Raw genomic sequence first — 24,421 nt, 5'->3', positions numbered from 1 at the left:
GTGTAATAATAATGACATTTTGTTGTAACAACACACGTAAAATAATAAGTTATATTCTCCTGGTGGTGCCCGATTGTTACCTGTCAGCAAATACCAGATTGTAACAAGGAGCAAAAACATGTGATAATATTATTTATGCTTTGTAATACAATCAATTTGGATACGTAACCCAAAATTAGTGCTGGGTTGAATAAATGTTTTCTGAGATTCGAATCTCAATTTGACTCTCAAAAGAGTGACTCCAATCCAAATATAGATGTTATGAGTCAGGAATAAAATAATATTTAATAAAAAAAACCACCAAATTTTAATTTTTAAAATACAAAAATCAAATTTACATGTTTAGGAAACAAACAATTCCTTTTTTGTGACAAAAATTGTTCCCTGAAGTAGTACAGCTAGTGGCAAATACAAACATTTCATCGATATATTTCAGTGAAGATAAATAATGTAGTTCTTGTCAACTATACAGGCAGCAGCTTTTGAATTTCTGAATTTCCCTTCCTCAAATATACTACAGTAGAACCCCTGTCATACACTTTTCAACGGAGGGCACAAAAATGGTGTATGATGCGGGAAAGTGTATGAAAAGGGAATGGCAATAATAAAAAAAATTTTCAATCTAGCATACCAGCCCAATGTCAGATTAAACTTAAATACATAATGTGTAAATAATTGCATCATATCAATGAAAGATATGAATTCATCATTATATATACATATAATAAAACTACCAGAAATGTAAAATACAGTCCATAATCAAGTAAAGCAGTCCTTTCTTGGAGAGGGGAAAAGTCACCAAGCCTTTATTAGAAATAAAAAAATTAGGCTATTGTAAAAAGAAAAACAGAAATTTTTGCTGGTTTGTTTCATTTTACAAACAACTTTATGCAACAGAACAATTTTCAATAAAATTTTAACTTGAGAAACGTAAAATATAAAACAATCCGATCGTAAGAAAACAATAACAAACAAGTATATTCAGTTCAAAGATTAATGAATGCAAAAAATATGAGATCCGTGCCTTGGTAAATCGCGTGCACCATTTTCATAATCATTCGCGCCACTAGTCTCGCTTGGTGCTGGCCATAGATGCTAATAGCGAAGTGCACAGTCTTCCCGATACTATCCATATCTATGGTGCGATAAAGTTATTTTCTTACGTTTGCAAAGGTAAACAATGAACGTTTTTCAAAATAAAAGCATTAAAACGTAGTTTATCAGGAGGAATATAACAAAAAAATTTGTGAATTTTAGGACTTTTCCGCTTCGTAAAAACGTATGAAACGGGAAATTAAAGATTTTATAAGTGTATGTTCCGGGAAAGTAAACCATTGTAAATATAGAACTTTCGGCGGGACCAAAATTAATCGGCGTATGACACGGGAAAATGTATGAAACGGGAATGTATCATCGAGGTTCTACTGTAAAGAGTTATGATGTTTGAGAATCAGGAATGAAACAGACCTCGTCCAGGATGTCCTTGTTCCTCTGGAGCAGCTCTGGCAGTTCCCGGATCAAGGTCTCCAGCTGCTGGATGCCCCCGAGGCTCTGGACCACCGCTGCCTTGTCCAGCAGCGAGGGGGGCAGGGCGTCGCCGGCAGTGTCCTCCAGGGCCGCCGGCAGGTTCAGGGACGCCAGCATGCTGCCACACCACCACACCACGCCACGTCCTATTGCACTGAACACGCTCCTCAAGACTGTCATGAGGGAGAGTATCTTTGACATATGACAAAATCCAGAATAGAAAGGAGAGAGGAGGATGAAGAAGAGGAGGAAGAGAAGGAAGAAGAGGAGGAAGAGGAGGAAGAGGAGGAAGAAGAGAAGGAAGAAGAGGAGGAAGAAGAGGAGGAAGAGAAGAAGGAAGAGAAGGAAAAGGAAGAAGAGGAGGAAGAGAAGGAAGAAGAGGAGGAAGAAGAGGAAGAAGAGGAAGAAGAGGAGGAAGAAGCGGAGGAAGAAGAGGAAGAGGAGGAAGAAGAGGAAGAGGAGGAAGAAGAGGAAGAAGAGGAAGAAGAGGAGGAAGAAGTGGAGGAAGAAGCGGAAGAGGAGGAAGAAGAGGAAGAGGAGGAAGAAGAGGAAGAAGAGGAAGAAGAGGAGGAAGAAGTGGAGGAAGAAGCGGAAGGAGAGAAGGAAGAAGAGAAGGAGGGATGACGACAATTTTTAACATTGTAGCATAGCATAGCATAATTCCAGCCCCCTTTTCATGAAGTTGTTGTTATTCTGCTTTGCCGTGTCATTGTGGAATATAACAATTCAGTTCTCTGTCAATATTCAATTCAGCTCTAAGCCGATCACATGGTATTGACACAAGTTACCAGTAGTATTGGGAAAAAAAATTTTGCACAGATTTGTTTATCAAATACACCCTCGCCCCCCCCCCCCCCCCCCCAACCCCACCTAAAGAAAGCTGTTTGATGATTTGAGGGGTTTTGAAATGACGACGCCAATAAATTACATCATTATTTGAATAAACGTGGTTATCGATTCGAAGCAGCGCTATTTTTTACGTGAATTTTTAAAGAGCACTTGCGTAGCATTAAATACAATGCAATGAATTAATGTGATGAAACAACAAAAAAACTTTTGCTCTTGCCTTAACAGCTATTTGCTTCCTTCATTGCGTATTTATCTCCCACTGTAAATATGCCATATTCACAGCACTATGAAACTGAATAATTTTTATTTTGTCTTAGGACTCGAATGAACACTATGAGAAAAGATTATTTTATTTTATGTGCTTTGTTTTTGCAAAGAAGTGCAATATCTTTGCTGACTTGTAACGAAAAGAAGTTTTAAAATGAAAAATGGAAGTTTCGGATTGTTAATAGTGAGTTCTGAATAAAATGTTTTGCGGTATGAAATAATTAAAGAATTGTATGCCAAGAAATAGTTTCATCAGGTATGTGGGTACGAATAGGAATAAATTGCAACTAGATACTATCCCAGTGGTAGAGGAATAAAGAAATCATGACTAACTGAGTGATAAATTAGCCGGCAAAAACTTTTAAATTTGATATTTTAAGAACTTTTGATACGTGTTGTGTGCCCAACTATTAAAGGCAACGCTAGATACTAATATTTAAATATTGCTTTAAATTAACTTCTGCAGTGATCATTTTTTTTATTTACAAATCTATGACACTAGGTTACACTGGCAATATTTATATTTAAAATAAAATATCAATCATACTGTGAGGGTTAGTTTCCCCGTACCACGTACGTGGGCGCACGCGACACTCGTCCCGCTAGGCTGGCGGGAGCAGTGGCATCATGTCATGGTGTCGCATGGTTACCTCTCCCTCCCCTGGTTCTCATTCTTCAAGGCTAAAGCTCATCCCTCCCAGACACAAACCACCACATTCCTTACATCTACTGCAGAGGTTCGCAAGTAAACAGCGCTAAAAAAAAAATGGTATATGTGACTATTTGTAGGCACGGAATATGGTTTTTCAAATAAACATATACGTGTACATGTGCTCCTTCCACTCGATTCTGGTAATCAATGTGCATTCGTAAACATTTTTAACAGCGTGCTATAGATTAACTTACAAATCTGATAAGGGGAAGCAGGTAGAAATGCAAGACATGACAATCTTCCAGCTTATCACAAGGTCCTGGGCAAGAGCCTTGGGCTCTAAAACGTACAGTAATTATTTTTTAATGTTTGCTATGCACACAGCAGGAGGGAGGACGGGCGGGTGAGCGGCAGCCTGTCTCCACTGCGGCAGGCTGGCGAGGAGGGCCAGCGCACATTCCATATTCACATGCTGCAGCCGAAGGGGTTTATTGTTGCAGTAACGATATTTAATATTAAATGGTTTTTATTTATTAAGACCAAGTACACACAAATAATACCAGATTTAGTTGGTTCAAAAGGTAAAACAACAAAATTTGTCTTTGGACGAAGTGTGGGAATGAAAGAGGGTCAAAATGGGCCACCCCCAATTTTACGAAGGTAGCAATACAGCCAAACCTCTCTGAAACGACCCCTCACGGTTCCCAGGAATATGGTTGTAATAGATGGGGGGGGGGGGGGGGTCGTAATAGATGTTTTCCGAAATTTTCAGTTCATTTCAACACCCCCCCCCCCCCCCCCCCCCAAACCGCTACTCGCTAAGAAACCAGCCGTACAATGGCAGGATGCTGTCACTCACAATGCTAGACGGCTTTGGTTTAAACCCACTTCAACCATCATGACAAGCCCGTCACCCTACAGGCCACCTCTAAAGAAAATATGTCAAAAGACATTTTATTTTTACCGGTTAGTTTACATGTACGTTTTCTGCTTGCCGTAGTTAAATACAATAGAATGCCGATGTCACGAACCCCGGATTTAACAAAGCATTGATTTTACGAATACATTCTCAGGAACCGTCAAAAAATTGGACATTTTGACCAAAATGTGAAAATCAGAAAAAAAATTTAAAAATAGAAATGAAAGATCATTAAAATCTGTTAATTTTAACACACAGTGTATTATTGTGTCGGCTTTAATACTTCCAAAAATGTTCATGTAAGAATAACAAAAAAATAATGGGACATTTCCTGTAAAAATATGGCAGCTGTAGGTTCTGTAACGCGAGTGGGCGCACACGAAGCTCGCCCGGCTGGCTGGCGGCAGCGGCTTCATGACGCATAAGCTCACCCCTTCCTCCTCTCGGTAGCATTCTTCAAGGCTAGCTCATCCCTCCCAGACACACAAACCATCTAGTGATCTAGTGTCCTCCCTTATAACACCCTAACTTCGCTTCCTTTGAAAAACCTTCAGTGAGAAAATGCTCATTTCACCCTCCCTTCTCCCGTAAAATTGGGCTATTATGAATGGGGTACTAAAGCGGTGAAGGAGGGGTCAAAATATGTCACTTTTCACACCAAGTTCGAGTTCAGTCATCTCTGGCAAGGAATTTACAAGCTTTCAAACTTAAATATAAATGTATTTTAATAGCAAGGGTCCTATGAAAAAGAATATACCGAATAAAATCAAACTACTGTCACCAAACAAAGCATAAAACTGTCCAATTTGTGGTCGCTTCGTTATTGCTCACGCGAGAGGTGAGACGTGGAATGTTAGAAGAAAGATAATTGCGGGGGAGACAGACGGCAGCCAGTGTGTTTCCTGCGTGGGGAATAAGTGGCGTAGCCTTTTTTTTTATGCTGGGTAAAGCGACCTTTTTCTGTCAACCCACGGGAAAAGATAATTGCTTGAGCTGTCAAAATAAACATCGCTGCGGCAGTTAAAACAAGTCGAGGCGGGCGTGCATCCAGTCGGTCGCTAAACGTAAACACGTTGCCACAAAAACCTTTATCTGTACCCTGCCGCTAAGGGACGTGGAATGGGGGTTATTAAGCGCTGACAGCGTTCGACAGGAAGTGTTATCTATTTTTAGAAATGCGTCTTTTACGGCAGTACAGCACTCGGCAAGAGAAACGCAGTAATACGCTACTCACCACAAGAAACATATTTTCTGTCCAATTTTCTTCGGATTTTCGGCAATTTTTTCACGGTTCCTCGAAATCGGGTTGTAATAGAGAGGTGGTCGCAACAAAAAGGTTTTACTGTATAATGAATGCTATCCTGGGAACTGTGAGCATGCATAAAATCGGGGTTCTGGTGCAATAAATTTAGTAAATTAAATTGTGCTTATCGAGCAAACCTGTTTAGCATCTGCGTGGATTCTCGCAGCTTCATAATCTCAGAGTTGACAATTTCATTCTTTCTGACTTCGTATCCAGCCATTGCCTGGTGTACCGACACTGGCACCAACTCATCAAACAGATCTGAAACATTTTTTTTCATCCATGAACATAACAAAGAACAAAGCATTACTGGTGTAGTCATGCTACAAGCAGCCAGAGCCACTGGCTGCCTTCAAGTGTCTTTTTTTGTAACTTTTTTAACTTAATACATCTCTTAAAGAGTAAAATCCAATGTCACATGCTAAATTTTGGTTAGTATGACACAATAAAACTTTTCCCATACACAAAATTCATGATGGTAGTCAAAACTTTATTCATACATGATTATTCAGGGTGGCCACTCTTCTGGGATAATAAAATTCCTGGTTTTTTCCAGGTTTTTTCAAGGGTGGTTTTTATCAATATTTGCATACAATTTGCATTTTTGTTACACAAAGCACACACAATATGGTGTTTTCTTGCCGTTAAACAATAGACAACTTAACTATAGGCTTAAAAATTAAATCAATGAACTTGCTTAAAACAAAACCTACCACCAACTAAAAATTTATAATCTCACGTCACAAAAATTACTTGACACCAAACGCACGTGTTTTGCCCCTCTTGCGTGGCTGGCTAATGCTGTTCTTCCCATCCATGCTACCGATATAGATTTTAACATTACAGAAATTGCAAATAGTGTTCGTCCCGCACTTTGGATCTTTCTCCACCCATTAAAACTCTTCCGTACATTTGTCATTGTATGTGGTGACCGAACTCGTTGACATTTTGATAGTCTGCGCCAATTACATCTTAGATTAAAAGATTCAAAACGTCCCGCACAACTAAACTTTTAAAAAAAACTCGAGAAAAGTATCTGTGATACCGTGACGCAACAACATGAGCGCAAAGTAAAAACAAATATACATACAAAACTAGTGCTACCAACATGCCGTGCGAGAAATTACTACCATCCTACAACAACATTTTCAGCCAAAATGCTGTTGCTTTTGAATACAGAAACATAATAAGTATGGAAGTCTGAATTGTTAACGGTTTCTTACGTACTACAAAAGTTTTTAAATGCAATATGAACAAATTAACTTTCACAAAATATAGCACACGAGCACACTGTCGTGCTTCGACGGGTGGTGAACGTGCTCATTTAACAGCCATATGTTATTGTGATCGTTACTTCATAAAAAAAATTCCCGGTTCTAATAAAAATTCCTGGTTGATTCCAGGTATTCCTGGTTTTTTTAAGAAATCCTGGCTATTTCCCGTATTTCCCGATTTCCCGGTTGGCTGGCCACCCTGTTATTTTAACTACTCATGCCTAAAAAATGTAGTATTTACTTATGTGGCATTAAAATTTTGAATACTACATTTTAGAAGATATATATGACTGGGTACACTTAGAAGCAAATTTTCCAATATTTGGAAAATTAAAATTCTAACATAAAAATTAAATGATTTTTTTATGTCCCACTGTTAAATTCCAAGCTCTTTGTGTAGGTAGTAAACATGATCTTTCCAAAGATCACAGAGCAAAGAACTGTGCTACAGAAATCATATTTCAAGTTGCCCTCAGGCATAATGGGAAAATACAGTAATCATAATTACAATAAAACTCTAAGATGTACCAGTAGAATACGATTTCCCATTAAACACTGTCAAAAATTGTTTTGGTCATGCCATTTTCTCCATAAGATGTGCATTTTTCCCCATAAAACAACGTATTTTAAAGTTGAAATATATTATTCGTTAGGCTATTACCGCTTACTTATTTAATTAACAGAAATACGAAGCTATCTGATGTGTGAAGTCTCTTTTAAAAACGTTTCCAAACATTTTTAGTCGCCACTGTGTAGCGCGTATAAAATTGTAGTTAGCGCCAGTTGGCAACACCATGTTTGGTTACTTGATTTTGATGTCAAAATAAAGTGTGTGCACGAAGTGTAATATCAATATTGATAGCTCACTGATTGCATGAAAAGCGTGAACTCTGTCTCGAGCCGAGTAAACTACATTTGATAGCTAGCACTTTTTTGTGGTTAGTATGTATAACGATGATACTTATGGGAAAACTTTGTTAGTTCCAGCTCCTGTTTTTCATTGTTCTATTTTAAGTTTAACAAAATACGAATATTTCTGTTGCACGACTAATTAATTTAAATTGTTTGTTATGCTTTTTAATTAAACGTACTTTCAATGCAACGTGTTAATTTTTATGAAAATCAACAACAAAAATTCTTTTCTTCCATAAAATCACAACCCTACTTTTCAAACTTAATTTTAGCATAAAATGTGCAACGGTTATGGGATAAAAACCAGTAATTGAAATAAATAGTATAAATTTTTTGCAAGCATTCAGCAAAAATACAGTTCACGTGGGCGTAAAAAATAAATTAGCAAATATAAACATTATTAACTTTACACTAACTATCATTTAACATTTAAAATTCACATCAATACTATCAATACACATCAATCTTTATTTTTCACTATTTGTTTTTAGTAAATATGTATGTACTTTATACTACCCTGAAAATTGTTAATAAGTAATACTGTTTATAAAGTTATATCTTTATCATAGTAGTTTTCACAGTGAAGAAACGTGAACATTAAGAGCTAGAATTTGGCTGCCATATAAAATAGCCACAACAAGAAATACTTTTATTTTGCTTGTTTCTATTATATTTTTATCTTCATAAACCAATTTCTAACTAATTTAGTTGTCAGTAAAATTAATTGTATAAACTTTTTAATAAAATACCTATACTATTCATTGTATTACATGTGTTCTCAGCTTGTACAACTTTTTTTTCATATAAATCAGTATAAATATAAAAGAAGTATATATCAAAAGAATATGAATAAAACTTAACTGCAGTCCACACACTTAAATTAGGCCTAAAGTTTTTTTGAAACTACAAAGCATTCACAAACTATCATCTCATCACCATCAATAGCAACAAGCCCCATGAGGAGCTAACTTATGCAGTACTCAATGAAAAGTCTTTAATGCAGCAAGAAGGAGACAATAGCTATGCCAGCTAGATGATTCTGCCAGATTATCAAATATCAATAGTTTTAAATGTAAAATGTGAAATGTAACTCACAAGGAAACAGTAAACACTGTACTGAAATAAAAACTGACAGTAAAGATACACACTGAGCGAACTAGAATGACAGCAAGTGCAGTAATGGGACCTGGAGACTAAGTACAACAACCGGAATCTACCAACAAAAAAAAATCAGAAACAGCTCTTCTGGCGCTGGCCGAACCACAACGACCGCCGGACACTGCCGGACACTGTACCTCTGAAGCTCTGGCTCATCCTCTCGGGCACCGGGAGCAGCTTGGCCACCATCGCCTTGCCGATGGGGGGAAGGCTCTTGACGTCTGGGATCCGCTCGTGGTAGATGAAGTCATTGTCCTTCTTCACCTCCGCGTAGGCACGCTGAGCCTTGTTTGCAAAGTCCTGGAAGAAGGACGGCTTCCCCGACCTCAACTGGGCCGCCTTGAACAGCTCCTGGGCGTGCTGCACCAACATTCATTCATTCATTCATACATATTGATTCTAAATTTCATTGGTAAAGACAATGTTTTTTTAGTTTTTTTTTCCATAATTTTTTTTTAACGTACTTTTCCGTGTTGTTTTTTATATAAATTCTGTTTATTCAGAAATGTATGCATTATTAATAAAAAAAAATGTCACAATTGTTTCTTAATACTTGTATCACCAAAATAGTGTAATTTTGACTGATATCTGACACATTTTTACCATAAAAGTACATCAGAAGACACTTTGAATTTTACAATTGTACTGACGCCCATTTTGTAAAAATTTTGATTGTACCATTGCAGACCTTCTGCCCCCTTGTAGAAATGAAGCATAATTTAGTTATTTACATTTCAATAGTCTATTTTTTTACTAAGGTCATGAAAAGAGGTTAAGTCTTTTGTATTTCAGATGAGGTTTTGATGAGGTGTGGAAACAAAAGTATTGTTACCACTTCATAATGTGGGGCAAACTACTGGGTTCGTAAGGGATAGCCCAATTAAGTTTTCCAATTAGATTTTTATTAATTACTAAAATTTAAATCACTCATAAATAATCTTACTTAAAAATGCTTAATCACCAATTACTCGCAATAAAAAAATTTATTCTCAAATCACTCAATGTCTTAAGTTCAGCAGTTCGCACTCCTCACTGGAACTCGGCTCGACTGTGCCCGTCCACACACATAGCCCGCGCCACTCAGTTGCCGCACCCCTACGATCCAGGCAAACTCCATGCCACGCCATCCTCGAGGGGTGTCTCACCCTCTTCGCCGGTGCCACATTTCCCTTCACTCGCGAAACTCTCCAAACTCTGGAACTATCGCGGGACTCGCTCGGAATCCGCTCAGAACTATCGCCGAACTTGTCGCAGGACTCACGCAGCACCTGTCACGAGATTCCACGGCACACCCCGCGAAACTCTGTCGCCAAAACCTGCCGCAGAGGCCGGCATCGCTGCTTAAGTAGTCCGTGGCGCCCTTCTCGAACCTAAGAGAGCAACTGTGACGAGTCACGTCATCCCGGGCCGACCCGACAACCGAAGCGTCGAGAATAGCGTGGCGGCCCACGGAATTCCCAAGGCCACTCAACTATAGATAACGGCGCCGAGGCAAGACAATTCGCGGAAGCGGAGGCGGAGAGAGGTAGCCACAAGTCTTGTAATCCGGCCAAGAGCGTGTGGCATGCCTTAAGTCAACGGACCGCACGTGGCCATGTAAGAATGCCAGCCAGCTCTGAACCTGGCATCGTGGTCTGTCTCTCGCGTTCGTAACAGTATGTTAACCTTTAAGTTTAATCAGTCGAATTAACCTGTTATATAATACAGTTTCACATATTCCAGGTTTTCCATATTACAAGTTCTAGAACATTAGTTCTCAAAAAGAAAGACAGGGGAGCATAACACTCTGAACCCTGTCTGAGAGACGTAGTTATTTTCTGGTCATTTAAAAAAATTGTTTTCCAGGAAAAATAAAACACAGTGGTGAAATCATATGCAGTAGAATGTTCATTGCACACATTTTCAGCAACCAATCTTGATAAACCATGCCCTGTTAAGATGTGGACTATAAAAACTCATGGAAAAAAATCTCTGTATTTGTGAAAATTATGAAGCTGACCTTGATTCAATAGCTCCTTAGAGGGTATGGTCAACTGCCATATACATGTATGGTAACATGTATTCAGATTGGTAAGTTGGGCTACAGGGTTACCTTATTTGTTTACCTATGTAAGGGAAGGTAGCTGCATCTTCCAACAAGGTCACATGATTGTTACAGCATGCAAATGCATCGTTGGCAACTCACAGAAGACGTGATGTGAACAGGTGATGACAGGATAATTTTAAGTCTGTTTGTCAGGGCCAGGCCATAGATATACCTATTTTTCTCCTTTCTCGAACTTTGTTTAGATGGAAATACAAATCCGGGTGTCAGCCCAGGGTAAAATGAATCTCACACTGAGACATCTCTTGGACTGGTTCGTACTTCAGTTAAAATTTAACTGTAGGACTTAACCACCGTCATTTCTCTTAATTTTTTTCATGATAGAGGTATGTGTGAAATGGTATGAAGTATCATATCATTTGGAACTGTATTTGTTATTTAAGTTGTTAGCTAGCATGCTGCAGCAAAAATAAAACTAAAAACAGTTTGAAACTCTTATTCCAATCAACTTAAAAACTCTTTAATTTATTGTCCTAACTTTTTGAGGAAAGAACTACAAAACAAATTTAAGAACCCAGGCTACTGCCCACTCCACTTTCTGAATAAGGTCATTTAACATTTATCATAAATGTTAAATTTTTAGGTTATCTGGTATGATTTAAGAAACGGCTGTTTATTTATTTGAGAGGTATGCGTGCATTTTCAAAATGATTTATGAACATAATTTAGATGATTTCATATTTACAGGATTTCTGAATATTTGCTTGCTTTATTGAGAAAAAGTCATTTGAGTTTATTTTTATCTATTTTTTCTATGTTGGTTAAGTTTTTATGCATACTCATGTAATTTTCTTTTGTATTTGCCATGGTTCCTTTGTCTGCAAGCAGGCTGATGCAAAAGATTTTCCATTTGCATAATCATTAGAGAGAGACAGGTATATTCATTACGTTGGAAAGTAAATCCCGTGATGTGTCCTATGGGAAAAGTAGCCAAGGTTGATGGTTAACTTGTAAGCTGCTCTGTGATTGGTTGTTGATGGTGTCACATGTACATTTTTTTTCCCTGTGAGTAAGAAGCTGGAGTTGTAGGTTCATCTGCCAGAATTGTGTTGAGTGTTGGCTTGCCACAGTAATATATTAGTGTAATGGAAAGAAAAATTGCATGCCTGTACTCTGAGCCATACTGCTTTTAAACTTATTTTGGACAGTCAATTAGAACTTTACGACTACAGGTGGCAGCGAAGGTCTAGCGTGGAGCCTCTTTGGTAAACTGGTTGCCGCGGAAATCAGACAATTGTGTCATAAGGCAACCACGAAATTTAATTGACCAACCGTTTTTAATATTGTGCTTAAGTAATTAATCGAGTTGTGTGCGTAAGTGGAGTTGTTTTTCTGCGAGTTTGTCTTTTTTTTTAATTAGGGCGCTACTTCAAGGGGTGGATGTATAACATTTGGGAATATTTTATTTTATAAATGGAAACCTGAAGTAGGCAAAATGTATTTTGCATAACTTCACTGAAAGTCATGCTTAACTAATACCAAAAATGATAATGTAAAAAATCCTCTATCAGACTACTCGTTTAACTGAAGTGGACTAATTTTTGCTCGTACTTATACATCTAAATGCCCTAATAAATTAATCACAAAACTCAAGTACCTCATATGGTAGCTTCCAGATGTATCCTAATGAAGTTTTAAATCAGTAAGTAACACTTACATGATTTGTTTAGGAAATATAAAAATATTGCCTGCAACTGCATGTGTGCCTAAGAAACTGTATCATGAATTTCTTTCATATTATATTATAATCTTTTATTTTCTACTGATACAAAATATACTATTTTCTTGTATCTCACTTACTTGAACAAGTAAGTTCATAAAACAAAAATATGAAAACATATGTACAAACTATATGCTTTGCTTGAAAAAAGTAAAAACCATATTTATAAACATTACTACTTACTAGTAGTATGTAATTATTTAATTTAATAATACACAATACATTTAATGTAATACATAATAATGATGCTGTTATGTAAAATAAAATGTACATATATTTAATAACATGTTTTATTATGTCTAGCATGTCTACAAACAAGCAACTTCCACAACTCTCACTTCCACTTCACTGCTATAATAAAGATTCAAAATTACAGTAAACTCCCTATTATCCGCACATGCTACGAAAAAGTACAGCACATATGTAAATCTGTATTTTATTACAAGTGAGCAAAATTTAACTCTACTGACGAGTGTATTGTGTGCAGTATACAGTAAAACGCCACAGGCCTTCTCGGAACCCACGCAGTAGGTTGGCATGCGTTGCTATTTTTGTCTCTGTTGCACTTTGTTTCTAGTCGTATGGTTGAGCACTTTTATGTTTACATTACTGAAATGTATTGTATGTTAATTATTCAGTAAAATACTAAAATTTTAGCATCATTAAAAATATTTTACTGTTAATTGCAACTTTTACTGTACATAAATGTTTAGATTTTTAAGTTGAAATTAATGTATCCTTTTTTGTTTCCCACTTTTGGCTCTTTTGCGGATTATCCGCAATTTTCACTATCCACGGTGGCCCTGCCACTTAATTTCGCAGATAATCGGGAGTGAACTGTATAACTGCTGCTGTTAATCATTCACAAGCCAATAAGTTACTAACATTAACAAAAAGTACTCACCTCCAAACGAGCCAACTCCTCGCCAATGTTCTTGCTGGCTTTTGCTATCAGACCGCTATAATACTGGCTCAGACCATGATAAGCTGCCTGCTTCCCAGCAACCTAAGTAAAAACATGAATAATTACAAATGCAATTTCTTTTTTCTACAAAAAAATCCAGCATAATGTTTTAAAACTTTTAAAGAGACATATTCCAAATATTATAAGGTAATTATAAACACAAAAGTTATAATAAGAATTTTTAATTTTATTTTATGATTTGAAAAAAGTGCAAAACATACACTTATAAGACAAATATAAGATCCACTAAAGTAATGCAGCATGCTAATATGTTATACATTAATATTCATTTTATGATTTTCGAAATTTAGGAGGTTAAAAAACCATTAACTAACTGGTAACTGCCATATTATACCAATAGAAACACTGACAATTATAAAATCACAGACAGGTATTTCATATAAAAACTTTCTTCAAAGCTATAAAACCAAGATTTATTCTCAACTATTTCTAGGGTAGGAATGATATGCATTGTTACAGTGATCCTATTTTTTGATGGCAGGCATAACCTTTTCTCCTCCAAACTCCCTTGTCAAACGTTAAGTAAATATTAACTACTTCACACACTGACTAACATGACTTCCCCCTGACTCACAGTAGGGATCCACTCTTTGTCCCACAAAGGTCTCAGGAGTTCCTTCTGAAGTTGCTTCAGAGCCTCTGCATAGAGCTCTTCACACTGCGAACTCAACTTGGCTACCACCAGGTCCTTCATGCCATCTGCAAACAAGCACACACACACTCAACCAAACATGTACGTATTAACACGCACACATCCATTTAAATTACTTTCACTACATCCGAAAAGTACTGCAAATAAAATAAAATATGATCTGCAATCAAGTGCACGATAAGTAACACACCATGCAGTACACAACACACCATACATATACTGTATGTGGTTAATTGTGTACGTGTTAATATGGCTTTCCACGTAATTGGTCCCGGTAACTGCTCTAGCAATTAAAACATCCCTTTCCGGTTCTATATTTGACATTTCTGCCTCTTGTACATTTCCTGCATAAGTAATAATTTAGAAAATTCTTTTAAAAAGTGTGTATCTCAAAAAAAAATTAAAGCATATCTCAGAAATCAATTATTTAATACTTGCATACAGTTGAAACAAGCAATTTAAGAGTTCCAAGAAGTGATGATAAATCATATAAGATACTATAAGTAGTTAGTTATTTTCATAGATTGTTGTCGTCAGAACTTGAGTTAAGTTTTGACAGCAGAGTAATGGTTAAAATGTTCGAATAAATTGTGCAATAACTTGGTAAATACAATTATTATTAATATGATCACAGTATATGAAGATTTAGTGAGTAATTTAGTTACAACTTGTATGTTACTGTATTTCCACTAACATACAATTATCACTGGCATAATTATTTAAAATTATATTAACATGGCCCTAAAAATTAGCTAATTAACTTAGTAATATCAAAGATCCGATATATATATATTTTTTCAAAACATTTATTAATAAGATTGATATCTAGACGTTACGGAATGAAGCGGACAAAATTCCAGCGATGAGGAAACACGTCTCAGCAGGAAACAGTTTACATAGCCATATGGAGCGGGAGGCCAGGTAGTAATGTTTGCTTGTGTTAGCACAACACCACTGCCGAGACAACAAATATGTTTGCCACGAGCGACTCGCAGCAGACGACCTTCAGAATAGCTGAAGAGACGGGATTATTAGGTCAAGGGACCAGAATGACGAGAAGGTAATGACATATGAGGAAACAGAGACAACTGAAAAAGGGAGAGGGAACTGACAGTGAATCAGAGATGAGATATATTCTTAACTGATGCACGGGAAGGATTCGCGTGGTTATGATAACAAATTTCGACTTGGTTACGGAGGACTTCTTAAGCTGGGAGAAATAAGTCAGTCGGGTCAGTTGTGGGAATCCACGCAACACCGCCACCAGGACGACAAACAGCGAGTGACCACATAATGGTCCAACGATAAACGTTTACAATTACAGTATAGCTATAGGCCAGCGTAGGAAAATTAAAGTTTAATGAAGAACTTCTCTCTCCTCAAGAAAATTCTCTCTGCCAGTTAAAACTTAAAAGCACTTCTATTTTTTTTTAACTACTCTCGAGTAACTTGATAAATTGTTTAAGTTTGGTAAATAATTTATAAAGAATCAACACATAATTTAAAGTCTTTAGATATTTGAGCAAAATAGCCGTTAACATTTCACGTACGAGAAAGATCTAAACTAAAATTGGTACAACTGTACCCGCACAGACAGAAAACGATCTGCAAAACAAACGAGGGCAAGAATACAGAGATGGAAATGGCAGACAGCATGACACGTCAATTTAACACTTATCCACACTAGGTTCCACTATGGTTATTTAAACAGTAGTTTTTATGGTTTTATTAGTGTAAAAGTAGATTGTTGTCAACAAGTTATGTGATCAGCCATAAATTACATTTGAATTAAAACTGCTAGTTGTTTTGAAGTCACAGATTCATGTTTTAAGGGTTAACCTCTCTGTAAGCATTAAACAAGAGACTCATCACCCTTCCTTTATTTTAAAAGATTACAGATGAGTGGTGGAGAACCAGCCTCCTAGTATTCTGATATCCGCATTGGGCCTTAGGAATATCACGAATAAATTAAAAGATAATCCTGGTAGAATTCACATCCGTTCCACTTACCCATCATCAATCATATATATTTTATTATCACTTTTCTCATTTTCACTTTCCTCTCATATCCATCTTTACGATAGACACAGGATTAGGAATTTAACGGCCATAACAATATTGAATCTTATGAGTGGGAACTGTATTTTCTATATGGCCTTGATATGGAAGAACAAATCCCAAACTTAACATATCAATTTTACTCAGCCCAACCGTTGATATCGCAGACCAATTCAAAACTTTAATATCTCCAAAAATTTCCCGTAGCATTACCTAAAAGTGTTTGAGAAAAAATGGAAATACTATTTCTATACAAAAAAAAATGTAATGTGTACTATATAATGACAACAGATAGGACACAAACCCATGTGAAACACCATACTGTGGTTTTTTGAGACAAACACTGATGCTGTTTTCAGTGAAGCATACTGGATGTGTGCGTGCTACACAATGTACGGGACTCACCATGTATAGCTTTCTGCACAAAGATCTCTTGAGCCTGGGCAAGCATCAGGCTGGACAACGCCCCCAGCGTCTCTGGGTTCAGATCTGGCGTCGGCTCCTGCTGGATTGCTATCATGACCGTGCTTTTCAGGTGATTGAAGATACCTGCGGCTTGCTGCCACAAAAACCAAACAAATTTAATGGCATGAGAAAATACACAGCCAATCAATGAGCTAAGAGATAGGCAGGGCTAGATAGAAAGACTTGGTAGAAAATTTCAGTAATTAATTAATACTTGCATATAGTTAAAAGCATTTTAACAGTCCCAAAAAATTATGTTTCACCATACAAAATATTATTATTGGTTAGTTATTTCCACAGTGTTCTTGTAAGAAGTAGAGCAACTCTTGACAGCGATAGCTTGGTAAACACAGAGTCTCGGCGCAACGAAAGGCAGCCGGTACCTGAAACAGCTTGGCCGCCAGCTTGAGACCCTCGTCGCTCTCGATGGACTGGGCAGCTGCCACCGCGCTCTGCAACGCAGCCGTGTTGAACAGCACGCACACCTTCTCGTAGGACAAGGATGACAGGGCTGGAACCCACACAACAGCACTTCACATCAGACTATACTTTCCAAACCAACCAGCTGATCACAATTGCAGTTACACTTCTCTGCAACGAGCTGCAACAGTTCAAATGCTTTGACATAATATTAATACTTTGGAATAGCAACGATAAAGCAGTCCTAATTACCAATAACAATGTAAGTCGAAAGGTCTTTATTCAGGAACGATACAGACTACGGCCATCCAGCATTAGTAGGGAAAAGATTATTAGGCTAATTTAGTTTTTATAAACAGGAGATTTTGATTATTGTTTTTATTTCGTTTGAATTCTGTTAATTCATAACTATAGCATATTATTAAACTAACATGGTACTTAAATTATTTTGACTAGTATATATTTAACCTTTATGATATCATTTTTAATAAGCATGTTTAACTATTCAGAAAAATAAAATAAACTGGCAAGACTTTGTGTGTGGAAAATGTAATGTCATAATGTAAAACTGAGTTACTAAAAATAGTTACAAGATAATAAAAAAAAGTAAAAATTTTATCAATCCTTTTAGAACATACATTCTGGTACAAATTTCCTGCTAAATAAGTAACATTTATTGAATTTACTTAATTAATGATTACGTTTTTTGTTGATCTGAGTTAGTGTTTCGTGATAAATGCTGATTAATTTAGTTATTTTAATTGCAATTCAGTACTTTATGGTGTATTAACTTGCCTTTTGGTGTTTACGGTGTACCGATATGTTTTTCGGTAGAATTTTGGTTTTATTGCAATCCACCATATAAACTTGTCCCTACGAATTAGCAATTTTACTGGATTATCAAATGTCAATGTATATGAATACCAAGAAAAATTGTTACACAGTTCAATGGTATTACAACATGTAATAAGCTGCTTTGTAGAAAAAATATATATATTAGCTATCACAGATTAGATTAATGTAGAAAGAAACCTGCTAGAAAAACAGTACACCTATCCTTCACTTAGCACGTCTTCAGATTGCGCAGATTCATTTAGCGCTGTATGAATTTTACTGCCCCAGTCTTGAATAGCACGTCTGTAAATTTCAGTTAACACGCATTCTCCGCAGGCAAAAAAATAAAGTCGGGCACAATGCCACAAAGTCTGTTTCAACTTCTGTAAACAACAGATGTACCGTGGGATACAAATAGCCAAACAAGGGGGGAAGGGATGCGCGCGCAGGTCTGACTACCCTATAGGCTGTTGTACAAACATCAGCTATGGCAAGTTAAATTGCGACTATGAAGTGTAAAGGATCAAATGTTTTTACGTCAGCGTGTATGCCGCTGTGCTGTATCGTTGTCGCCTGGCCACAGACCGGGCCGTGAACTCAGTCTAGCCAGTGGCAGGGAATTCACTTAAACAAAAGCAATGTCTGCCCAATCAGCTGCCGGTTACTGTACATGCTTGATCACTCATAATGCATCATGTTCAAGTATTTGAGACAAAACTAGAAGTATTACGGCACACAGATTGTCACAAAGGCCACGCTTATGTTGGTCGCACTTAAGTTTTAAGCAAGTCAACTGCGCACAATCATATGAAATAAGGACTCTTAACAAAAGTTTATATAAGTCTGATGCTTTTGGTTGTACTAGCGGGAATATATTTGACATTAGATACCGGAACAGAAATGAACAAATGATTCACGTGGAAAAGGTTGTTAAATGAATGTTGCAAAGAAAAAAAATTATCATTGGCCTGACAGGATTGGTGTGAACCAGGTGGTGATACGCGAATAAGCACTTTAATTTTCGAAAAATTAAAATGTAATTATTTGGACAGTAATATCGGTTTCACTGTCAGTAAAGGATGGTTTGGAATGGTATGCGACGTGAGTTGAAAGTCACGCCCAGGCTTGCAAGTCAGCCAGCCGACTGACGATAAAGTACATAACCACGTATCTCCCGTTACGCAGTATCGTATTTGTCACACAAAGTGCGATGGGAGGCATATAAAGATTAATGGTGTGACATATTTATAGTTGAGTGTTATCCTACGCATTTATATTACGTAAAATATATTTTCCTACACAATTTTGGAACACATTAAATAAATTATCCTTGCTATTTATGGAAACTAATGCTTCAGAATACGCTATTTCGAATAACACGAGCATTTTTAGGAACGAATTAGTCCTGCTAAGTGAGGGATAGGTGTAAACACTGTACTGAAAAGGAAAACCAGCCATAGCAATACACTCTGAGCAAACAACAAATGCCAGCAACGCTGTGATGCAACCTAGCAACCAAGTTAAACCGCCGGTTTACTCCCAAAAAGATATGAGCGCGTGCGACTTTATTGGTACCAAATTATAGAATATAGACAACCACAAAATGTTGGACCTTTCAACTAGGGTTACCAGACGTCCGGCAAAAGGAGGACATGTCCTCCTTTTTATGTATTTTTTTGCGTCCGGCCGGATTTTCCTTAATGCTCCAAAATGTCCGGCTTTTTTATAAAGTGAGATAATTCCTGCAGTTACACTTTGAGTAAAGCGCGCGGTGCGCGCTAATGCGCTGTCCGCAGTCACCCCACTAGTAAGTAGTTCTATGAAAGCTTGACAGGTAGCAGCACATGCAGAAGCACGTGTGGTGTGTTGCAAGTTTATTGTAAAAAATTATAGATGGCAGGAGGATGAACTATGAACGGCCAGCTCAACGCGTACGTACGCAGGACACAGCGCATGCTTAGTTTGTGTTGAATCGATGAATTCTGTGGTGCAACAACCACAAGTCCACAAGTCGTTTCTGCGTTTGTAAAAGCCACATCATTTTCTAATTGTTTATGCATTAATGCGGCGCTAACTTATAGTAGTGTGAAACAATGTCTAAAAGGAAGTGTAAATTTAGTGACACTTTAAAAACTAAATTCCCAAATTTTGTTTGTGGAAGAACTGAACATGAAGCTAAGTGTGTGTTGTGCGACTGTTATGTTTCGGTAGCGAATAAAGGTTCTACAGACTTGGAACGCCACATGAGTAGTGAGAAACACAGGAAAATTGTTCGCAGCTCTTCATCAACTACAACAGTAAGTTCTTATTTTGTAAATGAAGTAAACAGTAATGTAAGCGCCGCAGAAGGAGCATTGGCGTTTCACACCATTAAGCACCATCATTCTTTTAAGTCAATGGATTGTACGTCTAGCCTTAAACAGAAAAATTTTTGGAGACTCGAAAACTGCAAAAAATATTAATTGTGCTAGAACTAAAGCCGAAGCAATTATTCTAAAAGTCATTGCTCCTCATGCAATCAACATTGTTGTTGAGACATTGGGAAGTATTTCATGTTTTGGTGTCGCTACAGACGCCAGCAACCATGGATCAATGAAGATATTTCCCATTCTTATTCAATATTTTGACTGGAAAGAAGGCGGGACAAAAACCAAGGTAATTGAAATACAAGCCTTAGAAAACGAACAGGCAGATACTATAACAAATTTTATTTTGATGACCTTAGAAAAATATGGCCTTGCCTCGAAATGTGTTGCGTATTCTGGAGACAATGCAAACGTTAACTTTGGTGGGCTGAACAGAAAAGAGGGACAAAATGTGTATTCATTTCTAAAAATCAGGCTCGGTAGAGACATCGTAGGAGTTGGTTGCCCAGCACATATTTTGCATAATACATTACAGCATGGTACTGACTTGCTTAAATATGATATTGAATCAATAGTCATGAAAATTTTCAATTATTTTTCCGTGTATACAGTTCGCACAGAATCTCTCAAGGAATTCTGCGACTCAGTTGATCTAGATTATCAACAACTGTTATCGCACAGTAAAACTCGTTGGTTAAGTCTTTTCCCAGCTATTGAGCGAATACTTAAATTATTTCCAGCTTTGAAATCCTACTTTCTTAGTCAACCACAGCCACCATACATAATCAAGAAATTTTTTGAAGATGAATTTTCAGAAATTTACTTGTGGTTTCTGCACTCTCTTATGTCTGTTTTCGATTCAAAAATACAGGCTATTGAAAAGGAAAGGAATTGTATTTTGGAAGTTGTTAACCATCTGGAGGCAACACTTCATTGCCTCAAAGAAAGGCACCGTCACACCTTTGTTCCTTTGAAAGTGAGAGAACTGATTAATAATTGCAAACAAACCGGATTGTGTACAGAAGAGCACTGTTCTGATTTTTTAGGTGAATGTCAGATTCTGTATGAAGCATGCATAAACTATTTAGAAAAATGGACAAAAAATTTAGAAGAATTTCAGTGTTTCAAGTGGATGTACTTGAAATACAGACGAAATATTGAATTCGACGATTTGTTACCAAGCATTACATATTTGAAGAACAAGGGTATTGCTGTCGATGATGTCAGACTTTTTGATCAGTACTGTCATTTGACAGCATTCCTTAAGGAACAAGATGAAAGTTTCTTTGATGGGAGTTTGGATGTGATATGGAAAACATTTTTTAGTGAATGCGCTAATTCAGACCAATTCTCAGAACTTTTGATAATATGTGAATTTTTTTTCTCTATACCAGGACACAATGCATCGGTTGAAAGAATTTTTTCCATGATAAGCAGTCAGTGGACAAAGGAGAGAAACCGACTTCTACCAGAAACTGTCAAATCCATCACCACAGTAGTTTACAACTTCAAAGAAACAACCTGCGAAAACTTTTACTCATATCTGCTTAAGAACCCTAAAATCGTAAACAAAATTAGTTCATCTGAAAAATATTAAATGCATATGTCTGCTAATTATGTAAATATTAAGCTTATTGGTGTTCCTGCAACAAACTATAACATTCATTTGCTATACACAAGAAGATATGTTATTTTGTGTGGTATATGTAATATTATGTTGCGTTTTGTATATTGTGTTTATACTGGGTTATTCACTTTTTGAACATGTCTTTTTTTTGTATAGGATTGATGTACTTTGTTATTCACATAATCCATTGTATTCAAAATAGTTATCACATAAAAAACGTGTTTTTAATATGCTGTATATGCGTAGTTTGATTCTTTATACTGAAACTGTATTAAATGCCAAAACATTGTAAAATATTGTACTCCATTGTAATTAAATCATGGGTTTTTTAAAAATAATATTGTCCTCCTTTTTAACGAAATGTCCTCCTTTTGCGAGATGAATGTCCTCCTTTTTTATTATCAGTGTTTGGTAACCCTACTTTCAACAGTACTAAGATAAATTCTTCAGAAGGAATAAAATTTTGATATCCATACCACCCCTCCCCCTACTCTTCCTCAAATACCTAAGAATGAAGGTAATATTTGCTTTTGGAAATTCTTAAAACACTGAGCACTTAAAAGTAAAGTTAAAATATAAAATCACCCTTTCCTGCACTAAATAAAATTCAGGCATTTGCTTAAGTTAGTAAAAAAAATTCAAGCAGGTAATATAGTGAAACCAAGTGTGTTTATAAGTGAAAGAACTCTAAGGTTCACTTGCCTGCTGGTTGAAGTAATACTTTCATTATTTCCAGTTTCAGTTTACTTTGCTTCCCATTATAATTACCTACACTTCCTCCCACGCATTTGCTTTCTGATTCTGTTGCTGTATTTATAGTCTGTAACATGCTTCAGATTGCAGTGCAGAGTAAATGGCACCCACTGTTGTCAGATGAAACTACCTGGGATGTCAAACTTAAAAATCTTATTTTGTATACTTTAATTATACTTAAGCTTTCTTTTCTTTAATTTGAATATTTACTGATTTCTTTAAGACCATACTATAGTGTACACTGACACTATTATTTCAGTTTTAGTCTTTCTAAAAAAAAAAATTCAATGCTAAAAGCCAATTACACTATGCAACATGATACTCTATGATTCTCTGATAGGTGTTCCTAAAGTATTTTTTTGCACTGATTCCAGATCTGGAATCCTTTTAATCATGTACAGTTTTTTCTTTTCTTTTTTCCCTTTCAAACTGAGCTCATTTTTTATTTAAACATAACTTTTACAAAGGGAATTTATATGGTGAAGGGGAAATTTTATTTTGTAAGAGGGAATAGTTGGCAAACTTGTTACACCCAGCTGGCTTTAGGAGAAAAACAGTAATTTACTTGCTGTAGTTTGAGGTTATATTTGAGAAATAAGTTCCAGTAAGTGTTTAAATAACCCAAACGTGTTCTGTTATATTTGTAGAACTTGTAACTTAACTGCTGCTCAATTGCTTGGACCAAGATTGAAAGCAAAAAATCTCCCACTACCTGGAGTTTCATTCTCTTGGTATAGGATTCGAGAAAAGGAATTAATAAAATTCCTTAAAGAAGACGACTCTCTGATTTATTGTTGTGATATTGAGAGTTATTGAATTTCTTTAACATCACTTACAAGTGAGTGGAAGTTATTTATAGACTCGTCCAAAAGTAGTATCAAAGGTGTAATTTTAAATAATGGAATTTTCTTTGGTTCATTACCCATTATACATTCAGTGCATCTTAAGTTCTGCTAAAATGCATGAACTATGAAAAACATTCATGGACAATTTGCAGTGATTTAACAGTTGTTGGTATGCTACTTGGTCTACAATCTGGCTACACAAAAATGCCGTGTTTTATTTGTGAATGGGACAGCAGAGCCAAAAAGCAACAGTATATGCAGACAGACTGGCCCAAAAGAAAAACCCTACAACCCGGTTCACAGAACATAATAAATGTACCAACCACTTGTGCAATAAGCAAGGTACTATTACCTCCTCCTCAAATTAAACTCGGATTAATGAAGCAGTTCACTAAAGCACTTCCAAAAGAAGGAGACTGTAACCCAGTATTTGATAACAAAATTTCCTAAAATATCTTAAGGGAAACTAAAAGAAGGGGTCTTTGTGGGAAAGCAGATCAGAAAATTAATGAAAGACAATATGTTCGAAAATACAATGAATTCTGTAGAAAAAAAAGGTCTGGGTTTCTTTTAAAGAAGTTGTGGGCAACATTTTACGTAACAAAAAACATCCACAGTACAAGAAAAATGGTTAAAGAAATGTTGGAGGATTTCAGGAAATTAGAATGAAACATGAGTGTGAAATTTCACTTCTTACATTAAAATATTGATTTTTTCCCTGCGAACTCGGC

The 24,421-nt window shown here is 36.5% G+C and overlaps 1 protein-coding gene across 1 annotated transcript in view; it reads right to left on the bottom strand.

Moving 5' to 3' along the window:
- The window catches only part of LOC134535536 (programmed cell death 6-interacting protein), a 109,620-nt gene that overhangs the window by 60,439 nt on the left and 24,760 nt on the right, over positions 1-24,421 (bottom strand). Inside the window, exons 3-9 of the mRNA XM_063374685.1 lie at positions 17,229-17,356; positions 16,786-16,939; positions 14,245-14,369; positions 13,590-13,691; positions 8,999-9,221; positions 5,655-5,778; positions 1,468-1,645 (exon numbers count right to left, since the gene is read on the bottom strand). Coding sequence (XP_063230755.1) covers positions 1,468-1,645; positions 5,655-5,778; positions 8,999-9,221; positions 13,590-13,691; positions 14,245-14,369; positions 16,786-16,939; positions 17,229-17,356 — 1,034 coding nt within the window. The remainder of the gene's footprint in view (positions 1-1,467; positions 1,646-5,654; positions 5,779-8,998; positions 9,222-13,589; positions 13,692-14,244; positions 14,370-16,785; positions 16,940-17,228; positions 17,357-24,421) is intronic.

Source organism: Bacillus rossius, chromosome 8 (genome assembly GCF_032445375.1).
Source record: "Bacillus rossius redtenbacheri isolate Brsri chromosome 8, Brsri_v3, whole genome shotgun sequence".
NCBI lineage: Eukaryota > Metazoa > Arthropoda > Insecta > Phasmatodea > Bacillidae > Bacillus > Bacillus rossius.
The sequence above is the reverse complement of the archived record's forward strand: the minus strand, read 5'-3'. Positions and strand labels throughout refer to the sequence as shown.